The sequence below is a fragment of the Bolinopsis microptera genome, chromosome 3 (assembly GCF_026151205.1).
Source record: "Bolinopsis microptera isolate Bmic1 chromosome 3, MBARI_Bmic_1.0, whole genome shotgun sequence".
Classification (NCBI taxonomy): domain Eukaryota; kingdom Metazoa; phylum Ctenophora; class Tentaculata; order Lobata; family Bolinopsidae; genus Bolinopsis; species Bolinopsis microptera.
The window spans coordinates 9,500,003-9,512,047 of NC_087074.1; the positions used below are offsets into that span (position 1 = coordinate 9,500,003).

The window sequence follows — 12,045 nt, forward strand, 5'->3', positions numbered from 1 at the left end:
AAATTTACTTTCTAATGTTACATTATTCAAGTTCCGCAGCCATTTTATCAAATTATACGAATAAGGATTGCTTTACAATTCTGTATGAGAATCTAAAAACCATGTTACCAGTACAAGAATATATTGAACATTCCAAATATAATGAGCGTTGTAGTAAAAACATAAATATGTTACAAAATTCAATGTTTTGGGCCCAAGTACAAAATTTGGTCAAGAATATGGTTGATGGAACCCTTTGTGACCTGGAAAAACTGGTATGAACTTCAAAAACTATAATATAGCTTACCTAACACCCCTCACACTAGGATACATACTCTATACACTTAATTTCTAATGTTACATAATTCAAGTTCCGCAGCCATTTTATCAAGTATATGAATAAGGATCGCTTCAGAATTTTGTATGAGAATCTAAAAACCATGTTACCAATACAAAAATATATTGAATATTCCAGATATAATGACCTTGGCAGTGAAAACATAAATATGTTACAGAATTCAATGTTTTGGGCCCAAGTACAAAATTTGGTCAAGAATATGGTTGATGGAACCCTTTGTGACCTAGAAAAACTGGTCTGAACTTGAAAAACTATCAAGAAGCTTCTCTAAAAACTCATTGAAAAAGTGTAACATAGAAATGTGTTACAAAATTCAATCTCCAGGGCCCCCAACTAAACTGCTATATCTCAGGACCTGAATATGTTACAAAAATTCTGATTCAAGGGTGCCCTCAGTCAAAGGGTCTAGTTTTTGTCAGTAGTTTCAGTTTTTCTTAAAATGTTACAGATTTCAATCTGGGGGCCCAGAAGTAAATAGTGGGAGAAATGTAACAAAACCACCAACCAGGTTTGAACACGTCCTTATATGTAATCAATTAATCAATTAATCAATTAATCAATTAATCAATTAATCAATTAATCAATCAATCAATTAATCAATTAATCAATTAATCAATCGATCAATTAAATAACCCTATAAATGACCAGGTCGTGAGTTTGACACGTGGTCCACACACAGCTCTAAAAGTTCCACAACCAGTGCCGGAGAGAGAGTGATTCTCAAACACAGTGCATCAATGTCCAGCCTCTCATCTCAAAGTACAGGTTTGTCACATTCCTCCACAAGTATGGTATCCATTATGTGTATAATACTGGTCCAAGCTTTTATGAAGACATTCAGTTTTCCCGATTAATGAACTTAGAGGTGTACTGAAACTGTCCTTTAATTGTTCTTATTCTGTTTCCTTATCGCAATCTCGACGCCTGCACTCGTACAAAACGAGACTACACAAAAACCAAGCATCATGTATCCACCCTGTTCGTATGTAAGGTACTCCATCGCCAACAGGGCAACCAAATGACCAACCCTGTTAAAGGCCGTCCAAAGACATAACCAAATTGTCGTACCTTTTGATTTGGAGGAAGCGCTCATTTCTCTTCTCGCAAGTTTTACTTGGACTTCCTCAAAGGCAAATAGGGCAGCCAATGTGCACATTTGATTTGAAAGGCCCTGAAGCAGTGTGGAAATATAAGCGAAGATAACCACGTTATCATACAGAAATGTTAACTTTGGGTTGGGGAAGAGGATGAAAACTCCGATTGCTGAGAGGAATGCTGAAAATGCCATGATCTGAAATGGTGTTGCCCAGCCTTTCTGGATGATGTAACCGGATACGATCGATCCTGCAAACCTTGCCACGTAAAGGATAAAAAGATATGTCCCACCCTGAGAAATACTCACTTCAAACGTGTCGAAAAGGTATGGAGTGGTTATTGCTGAGGTAAATCCAACCAGTGCCTCAAGAATGCTGTAGGAAATAATGGGAATAACGATTAATGGAGAAAGCCCCTTGGCCTTAGGCTCGGTCTCCTCGTTGGTGTTCTGGGCTGTTGTGATATCAGCTTCCTCTGTTGCCTCATAATTAGGTGGATCTGCCACATTTGTGTTGGTTATAACAACATCCTCACTACCAACTTGATCACCAGTCATCTCATTTTCCAAGTCTCCAAAACTATTCTCAACCGTTTCATCAGAAGATTTATTTTTAGTGTTAACATAAACTGGCAGAGAATTCTTTGGCAGAACCACAAGCTTGTACGAAAACAGGACAAGACATATACCCCCAGCAATGAGCAGAGTAGAGGTAAATCCAAAGTGATCATACAGAACTCCCCCAATAAGAATAGCAGTGGAGCCCCCAGAATGATAACCACTGTTGGTGAGCCCTATAGTAAGTTTAACATGGTCAGGGAACCAAACTCTGCAGCCCTCCACCACACCTTTACACGCCAGGAAACCCACGTAACCTTGTACAGCTCGTAGGATTAGTAGGAGGGTGATTGTTAATGAGTTGTACTGCTCTGGTATCAGCCCCACCAGTCCCTGTCCTGCAGGAAGGAATTATAAATACCATAATGAATAATGATGTGTGATTTTTAGATTGAAATTTTTAATGGATTGATATTTAACCAGTGTCTTTTGATACGTGTTCTTAAGATAAGAATGCACCTTAAAACTATCTTGTTTTTCTTGTCAAATACTCTGCTAATTGTAACAATTACCCATCATCTGTACCACGTTAGCTGCCACAAAAGTGACCTGGTATTTCCACAGGGTGACTTTTCTCTCATGGATGAGATAGTGTTGCATGTCAAACAGCATGTTGAAAAGATAGCCAACTCCTGGCATCATTCCAAACAGGCCCACCAGAAAGCTGCTTATACCTGTGTATGTTAGAAGTTGTGTTAACTTCTATATATGGTTAATCTAATGGTTATTATTCGTCAGTTTGAAGTTCAAGCTGACGCACCTCAGAAAATGACAAAATTGACGTTTTATCCCAGAAAAGGAAAGGAAAATTAAGTTGTATCTAGTCATCTTAACCATTTAAACACATACCTCTGTCGAGTAAATACTTGACGTAGAAGGATTGCGTATTAACCGAACTGCCTGATATAGCAAGAGGCATGAGGTACACTGCCAGCAGTACCATCAGACCCAGTTTTGAGAACATAATCCGGATTCCTGCTTGAACCCCAAAGTTATTTCCTCGTATAGAAATCGACAAAGAAAGATTATGATTAAAATGTTTGTAGCAACCAAGAATTAGAATGAGGAGAAAAAATGGTGAGAATGTTTAAGATTCTGTGCACTTTTTGTAGATGGCTACCCTGCCCCTTCCATTCTTAATCAAGCAAACTATCGTAAAAATGAATGACGGAAACAACAGCTACAACTGGCAAAAAAGTGCTTAGGAAGTAAATTGCATCTATATTTAATTATATAGAGACATAGAGGTCAACATTCTACAATGTGATAAGATACATATCATTCCTTAGTGTTCCTCACACGTCATTTCGAAGCAAATAAAATCGAGACGTCCTCAAAATCGTAAACAATAAGATTGCAGTTCAATTTTACTTACTTTTTATTAATATATATTAGCGACAAGAGATATATATATTATACGATTATGAAATTTAACCTTCTTGGGCCCAGCAATGTGAGATGAAAAGTTGACTGAAAGTAAACTGGATCTATCATTTGTAGTACTATAATATAGTTTACATATTATAAAGTCAGCGCAAATCCTAGTTGTCATTCCTGATTCAAGTTTTAACTCGCGAGGTAGATTCTTAGAATCTGTGTGTGATTTGCCATGAGATAGAGGTCGCTGTGGGTCAGCTGAAAGCTTTATTAGTTTTACATTCACGGACAGTGCCAGGAATATTGCCTGGGGTTTTGAAGCAGTGAACTGAACAGTTAGTGTAAGTAAGTGGCTTAGGGTTAGCCAAGAATCTCAATCATCGGCTCTTCAAGTTCAATGGTAACATCTGAAGTGTCTTGAAATGTAGAGTTTGTGAACTGGAAAGTTCCTTTGACCTATGAAATCCAGTAATATTATTTTTCACGTGGCGATCGTATGGCTATAGGACAACCAAAGTAAAAAGGTATGAAATGGCCGTTGTAATAATATTTAATGCTTGTGATATGAGAGCCGGAAGGGTGCGGGTGTCACGGTAAGGTGGTAACAGGGTGGTTCTGGTTGTTGTCTAAACATGAAGAGTAAACAGAGTCTGAAGTGACTTTGTTACCATGCCAACCCCACCTTCTCATTCACAGAACTAGATTTTACCTACCTTACTTGGGAATATTATAGCGGGTTAATTTATGACTGGGAAAATTAATGACCGGGAAAAATATGGCGGACTTTCCCAAAACCCGCCAAATTATCCCGGTCATGAATATACCGGTGGCCGACCTTTCAAGTTTTTTTTCAGAGGTCAACAAATTTTCAACCGAAATTTCTGTTTTTTTGTTACTTGTTAAAGAAGTTATTTCAATTTACAGTTATTGATATTACTCAGAAATAGAAAAAAAGACACGTATATTTAAAGGAAAATAAATCTAAGCAATAATAAGTCAAATCTTCATTAAAGCGTATTCTCATTCTCGTTATCGCTAATGTCCCCTCCATTATCATTATTGATATCCCCCTGCTGCTGACCGTCAAAATTTGACTCAAATTCGAAGTCGTATTATTGTCTTAACAAGACTTTCATTTTGTCCGCTAGTGGGGCTACTGCTTTCAAGGTCAGCCGGAGCTTGATTTCCTGCCCACCGCTTGGTATTGGGGAACGTCTTGGCTTTACATCTTCAAATGCTCCAGTAATCAATCCACCGTGGACCATGAAATAGTTTTAAACTATTTTCACAACTACAATTAAATACATTTATTGAGGATGTCGAAAAAGAATGTCAGTCAAGCAAGTTCGCAAGTAATGCAGCACTAATTGGAAAAGGTGTGTGGGGGTGATGCGGGGTGGCCGGGTCGTGTACTCAGAAGACTAGCCATGGACTCCTGAAGCAAGTTGAGTAATTATCATTTTTCTACAATCAGCATCAGCACCGCCATAAACATCATCATTCAAATCCACGTCCACGTGACCCTACCCTGACCCTACTTTTAACCCTGCGAACTTGCTTGGCTACAGTCTGGATATCCTTAAATATTTGTATATATATATGATACTGCTGTATGTAGTGTTGAAATGTATGGTGACTACGGTCTGCACTTGAAATAGAAGAGCCTCAATAAAATAGCAGTTATTATAAGTAATGGTTTTGTGAACCACTGCAAATAGCAAATTTACTAAAACGTATTGATATGTAGTTACTTTATTGCTCATTTAATGTATGACAAATTCAAATTTAAATTATACTTTAAATTTATACTGATATCTTTGATTGTCATAACTCTAAAAGTATTAACAGATGAATATTAATTTTTTTAAATGTTTAAAATTGCACTTGAGGTTTAGCTGTGCTTTTATCATTATGCTGTCCTATTCGTGTTAGAGTGAGAAGATTATTTAACCCAAGACAGTTATTCAATGGAAATCTAAAAAGTAAAGATATCCACCTGCAGTCTTGCAAAATCCCTCTCCCCATTTTTTCCCCTGTTATCTGCCTCCCCACACATTTTTTATTAAAAAATTTATATATAATACCCGCAGACTATTTACCCTTTATATGTGTACATTCATTCAGATTTGAGATTCTAACTAATATTTGTGTGGGATTGTTTATTGATAAAGTTGAAAATTTACATTGAATTTGAATTGATATCCCTTCCTTACCCCAACCCCTCCGATCCTTACCCCAGCCCCTTCCCCCTCATTGCACATTCACTCCATTTTACATATCATCCAAAACAATTGACGTTTCGATATACTTTATTCATTTTCAATCAACAATCGTACTTAATAACTCATTAACTAGCCTTAAATATACTGGTGATTCCTGCTAAGCTTAACGTGATCACTGATAAATTTATGTTACTCATCTCACTGCCGCCTAGCTTGTTTCAGGTTTACTGGTCTGGTTCGATGGGTCTGACCCTGGCCCCCTCCGCTCACCCCTGTACTCCGCATCCATTATCATCATGAAAAAGACCGACAAGAAACTCGACAGGAGATCGGACCTCTTTAATTCCACGTCTCGAGGGTGCAAGTCAGCTGGATCCACCCCTATTTCAAGCCCTGTTTTAAGCCGAAAAGTCACTAGCAGAATACATAATAGGAACACAGAGCCAGATGCAGATCTAACATCTGATGGAGACTTTGTAGATGTAGAGAGCAACGAACCAGCATCGATCCCAGGAACGCTACTCTCTAAGTGTCCCTGCTTTGTAGAGTCAAAGAACCCTGCAATCTTATGTGTTACTTGTAAGCAGACCTTCCATTCTAACTGTGTTAACCTTGCTGGCCTCACAGCAACTTCTCTAAAGAAGCTCAGCACTTCCTGGAAGTGCCCGGACTGCTTTATCTTTCCTTACACAAGAAGATTGAAGGAGGAGGAAAAATCCAAAGCGTTAACAGAATTCTTTAGCAATATTTCTAAGATATCAAAGTGTAATGAGGAACTCAAAGAAAGTACAACAACCATAGAGTTCTTCAACGAGCATATCAAACACCTCATACTCAAGGAGGACAGTTGTTTCAAAGAACACTCCAAAAGAACAGAACGATTAGTGACTGGAATTGAAGATATCACTGAAGACATAGCTTCTATCAAGGGTGTACTTACGAAAGTAAAGGAGAGTGGCTCAGCTCTTGAGACAACCAGCAACTCTCTCAAACAGGAGATTGATGGCCTGAAGGACTCTCTCAAAAATATACCTATGACAGAGCAACCTCCGACTAACAGCAGTACTTTCGATCATGTTGACAACCTGATGACCCAGATCAAAGTGCAATTGGAAAAGATCAATGATCATGTATGTCCCTCAACGTCCACACAGAACTTTGATGAAGGTGAACTACGTTACAATGAATCTATCCTTATGACCCCTAACACTACTTCTCCTCACTTTGCTGCATCTCAAATTCCTGAAGGCCCTGCATGTGACCCTTATCTAACTTATCAGGAAGATATAGTGCCTGTTGAGCTTCACAGCAAACTTATAAAGCTGCTGGAGGACAATAGTGCGGATTTTTCTTCGGTTGGTGGCAGCAGGGATGTTGTCTACTTTGGTGAACATGGATACTGGTACACAGGAGCCTATCATCAGGCAAAGGAAACTCCACCGGAGATACAAGATCTTTTGGACTGTGTGCGTCCCTCTCTCCCCAATAGGAAGAGCTGGCTGAACTCTTGCCTTGTTACAAGATATACAGGCAATAGTAGCCATATCCCCCAACACTGCGACAATGAGGTTCTTATTGACCCAGAATCGATAATAGTCACTGTGTCCCTTGGTGAAGAACGCACAATAAAGTTCACACATAAGTCGACTGAAAAGTCCTTAAAGCTCAAAGATGGAAGTGTATACGTGATGTCCAGAATGTCCCAAGAAATCTGGAATCATGGTATTGAACCCCTCGCTAATGAAGAAGATGGCGAGGAATCTGAAGAGAAAACTTCTGTGAGGTACAGCTTTACCTTTAGGCATATTGCGCCTTTCTACAAAAATAGCACAGTGTTAATTGGAGACTCAAACACTAAGTACATTAAATTTGGTAAAGATGTTGGAACTCTAGGAAAATGGGTTCCCGGTAAGCGAATGTGGGCTGCTAAAATCGACGATATTCCTGCTCCCAAAGACATAGGCCCCTTTCGGAACATTGTTATACATACGGGAATCAATGATATTCGAGATGATTCCAACAGACCATCCACTAGAACACTTATTGCTAAGCTTAAGAAGAAATGTTGTGAAATTCAGCAATTTTATCCTAATAGTAAAGTTCATATTAGTTTACTCTTGCCCACCAAATCACAGTTTGTTAACTCACGTATAGGGGAGTTAAACAGTTTAATTGTAGACATGGTTTATAATAGGAAAAACATGTTTATTATAGATAACTCTGTACTAGGTTCTGTTAACGGATGTATGCCCTCTAAGTATGGTAGATTCTCACGTGATGGCACACCATTGGTCAATGATGTTGTTCATCTCGGGAGAGAAGGCCTGAAAATATTTTGTATGAACATAAAACGGTGTATTGTACAACGTGGTGGAAGTCAGTCCACGGAAAGATTTAAAGGTGGAAATGGTGACTATAGGAGTGCCCTAAGTAGGGGTAGTACGGGTGATATCTTACCGATATGACCTCAATAAACTTCAATATTACAAGAGAGAGATGTCCAGGTTGTGATAGCAATGTACTAAGCCATCATAAAATCATAATATGTGAGAGTTGCGATACAATATATCATGCCAAATGTTCTGAACAGAGTTTTAAATTTGATCATGTTAAACAAATGTGGCACTGCAGTCAGTGTTACGCCTTCAAATCCCAAAGGTACAATCCTTTTAACTCAATTATTTATGACAAATATGATCCCAACACTGTAGAAAGAGACGAGGATATGGAGACTATTTCAAACATTCTAAAAGACTGTAGGTATTATAACATGACAAATTTCAACCGGCTGTCAAAAAACATACTTAACCATAACAAGCCGTTTATATCTATTGTGTTTAACAACATTGATGGGAACGCATCTAACTTTGACAGCTTTATTACTGATATGAGTCAATATGATGAGAAATTTGCAGTTATTGCGCTAGCTGAAACAAACATTAATGAGGAAAATAAAGATCTATACAAAATTGATGGTTACAGCAGTGAGTACAACTCTAAAACTGATGGGAAAAAGAAAGGTAGTGGCCTTGGTATATATATTGACAATCAGTACCAATACAGCCGAATCGAAAAGTTATGTAAATGCTCTGACAATCTTGAAACACTTTTCGTTGAGATCACTAACACAGAGGTTCCACAGATTGCTGGTGTTGTTTACAGGCCCCCTAGTGGTGATATTCAAGATGCACTTGCTGAGCTTGATGTGTTGATGAAATTTCTACCGTCTAATAATGTAGCCTTGACAGGTGACTTCAATGTTGATCTTTTGGCCCAGGGACGAAACATAGCTGAATTTGAACAAACTATCTACAGTAACAATTTAATCCCTTTGATATCGATTGCCACCCATGCCAAGCCGGGTTGCAATGAAAGCTTAATTGATAATATTTTAGTGAACTCTACTGAGCGTGTGTTAGGATCTGGAATTCTTGAATCCAAGATTTCCCATCATAACCCCATCTTCTGTTTCATATCGTGTAATATTAAAGAGAGTTCAAATACTGCCAAACTTAAACCTAAGTATGATTACTGTGAGTCTAATATAGAAAGTTTCCTTAATGATATTGGAAAGGATATCTACCAATCGAACTTTTCGTATGATGAGGAAGGTTTTGAAAAATTTGTCGAAACTGTCCACGAAAAAATCGAACTGAATTTCAAAGTGGACTGTACTGCTGGTTTTCAATCAAAACGCAATAGATTGATGAATCCATGGATCACTTCTGCGTTAATTAAATCTGTGTTTACTAAAGGCTTTCACTACAAGCGATGGAAGGCTTCGTGTACCAAAATCAACCCATTAGGTGAGGAAACTTTATATCTTAAGTATAAGGAGTATCGTTCTATCTTAAACAAAGCTATAAAATCTGCGAAAAAAGCCCACTATGGGAAAAAATTTGAACTTGCTAAAGGAAATATTAAAAAAACCTGGGAATTGATCAACGAACTCAGGGGTAAATCTAAAAAAGATATAAAAGCATCATTCTTAATTGATGGTAGAATTGTAACTGAACGCCGTGAGATTGCCAACGGATTTAACATCTACTTCTCGTCTATTGCTCGTAATCTTAATTCAAAAGTTCAATCTTCTGTACCATCTCGTACGGTAACTGATGGCAATTTCAATAAAACGAAGTTTAAACAATACCTCAAGGGCAGAGAAAGAATAGTGAACTCTTTTTTTCTCAGCCCCTGTGACGAGGAAGAGATAAGTAAAATTATTGGTAGCCTTGAAAATGGGAAGGCAAGTGATATCTCTGTTAGAGTCTTGAAAAAGAGTGTAAATTATCTGTCTGGTCATATCTCTAGATTCTTTAATTGGTTCTTGGACAATGGGGTCTTTCCAAACAAGCTTAAAACGGGCTCTATTACACCAATTTATAAAAAAGGAGACTCACGATGCCTTGATAACTATCGACCTGTTTCTACATTACCGATATTTGGCAAAATACTTGAAAAAATAATTTATAATAGGTTATATAATTACCTCAGTGCTATGAACGTGATTTATGATCGACAATTTGGTTTTAGAAAACAACACTCAACATCTCATGCCGTAAACTATTCTGTCAATAAAATACTTAATGAGATTGAACAGAAAAATCATGTAATTGGAATATTTATTGATCTAAGTAAAGCATTTGACACAATTGAGCACGATAAACTCCTGCATAAACTTGAACACTATGGAGTAAGAGGTATTGCACTAAAAACTCTTGCTAGCTATCTAACAAACCGTAGCCAAGTAACTTCTTTTCAAACTGAAAAATCGGACAAGTGTTCAGTTGAGTATGGTGTACCCCAGGGGTCAGTGTTAGGACCTCTACTATTTCTGATTTATATAAATGATATTGTGAGCTCCTCAAGTTTGGCTGAATTCGTCCTGTTTGCTGATGATACAAATATTTTTGTGATAGGTCGTTCAGCACAGGAAGCTTTTGAAAAAGCTAATCATGTAATGAAACAGGTCAGTAACTATATGGAGTCTAACAAGTTACATATAAATGCAGGGAAAAGTTGTTTTATGCATTTTCAGCCAGGTTTGTCAAGAGCAACACAGACCTGTGCTAGAACACGGCCCTTTAACAGGAATCTAACGATTTCAATAGATGGCAAAAAGCTAGAAAAAGTTCAATGTACAAAATTTCTTGGGGTGATAATAGACGAACAGCTATGTTGGGAACCACATCTTAATCATTTATCTTTAAAGCTGAACTCCAGTATTGTATCGATTAAGAGAATTTGCAAATTCATTCCCAAATCTGAATATTTGAAACTATACAATGCTCTTTTTATGTCACATCTTAGCTATTGTATAAGTTGCTGGGGTGGGATCCCTAAACATAAGCTGAATAAAATCTTTGCTATTCAAAAACGATGTATACGACTGCTATTTGGTAACATTCCCAATTTTGATCATAAAGAATACTACTTAACCTGTGCACGTTCAAGAACTTATAACGAACATATGGCTAAAAAGAACTACTGTCTTGAACACACTAAACCGCTATTCACTGAGCAGAAAATTATGAACCTGGAGAATCTGCACATGTACCATACATTTATGGAGCTATTCAAAATTCTTAAATTTGATGTCCCCCAGTCGATTAAAGATCTTTTCAAGTTCTGTCCTAGAAATGAAAAACTTCGTCTGATTGTCCCATTACTGAGGTTAGATATCTCCCAACAGAACTTTTTGTACACCTCTACGAAAATATGGAATGATCTCATCCCCTATGTATTCGAAATATGTGATGCTAATGTAGATGGGATAATAATCCCGGGGTCTTCCAAAAATTCAGACTTATCAGCCTCGTCAGGTATTATTAAATCTAACCTTAAAAAGCACTTGCTATCCCTCCAAAATCGAGGTGACCCTAATATATGGTAACTAATCTATATTATATCTCAAATTCTACATCTGGTACGGCTCTGCACACATGATATCTCTCTCTGCCATGAAACATGGCTAACCTTTCAAACTATGATTTAAAACATAAACCTAAACTAAAACTCAACTGGGCTCTCCTATGTCACCAAACTAGACCAATAAGCAATTTTAGCTTAGATAATTATATTTTTCTATATTTGTATAATAAGTATTATATTGACGTAGTGGATGGTTGAGGGGGTTTCAAGCACAGGTCACTCTCAAATCCTAAAGATAAGCAGTGGCCTTCGGCACTGGAAACCTCTTCAAACCTCCCCTGATTTATTTATTATTGATATTGTTTGATTGTGCCGTAAAAATAAATATTTGTTTTATTAAATATTTGTTTTATTAGTGGCACAGTTTACTCACTTCTAGCGGGATGTGGCCACAAGTTACTTTAACGGGAAAAACTTCCTTTTTCTTTAGTCTACACACTTCACACGAGAAGAGATCAATCTTTTGC

General features: G+C 37.5%; 3 protein-coding genes across 3 annotated transcripts in view; 2 read left to right on the forward strand and 1 right to left on the reverse strand.

Moving 5' to 3' along the window:
* The window catches only part of LOC134812269 (pre-rRNA 2'-O-ribose RNA methyltransferase FTSJ3-like), a 66,108-nt gene that overhangs the window by 36,261 nt on the left and 17,802 nt on the right, over window positions 1–12,045 (reverse strand). The window lies entirely within an intron of this gene.
* LOC134813162 (CAP-Gly domain-containing linker protein 1-like) overlaps window positions 1–12,045 on the forward strand; it is a 51,083-nt gene that overhangs the window by 1,753 nt on the left and 37,285 nt on the right. The window contains exon 3 of the mRNA XM_063820849.1: window positions 986–1,102. Coding sequence (XP_063676919.1) covers window positions 986–1,102 — 117 coding nt within the window. The remainder of the gene's footprint in view (window positions 1–985; window positions 1,103–12,045) is intronic.
* The window catches only part of LOC134812277 (dTDP-D-glucose 4,6-dehydratase-like), a 263,853-nt gene continuing 256,503 nt past the window's right edge, over window positions 4,696–12,045 (forward strand). Inside the window, exon 1 of the mRNA XM_063819619.1 lies at window positions 4,696–4,743. The gene's annotated coding sequence lies outside the window, so the exon portion shown is untranslated. The remainder of the gene's footprint in view (window positions 4,744–12,045) is intronic.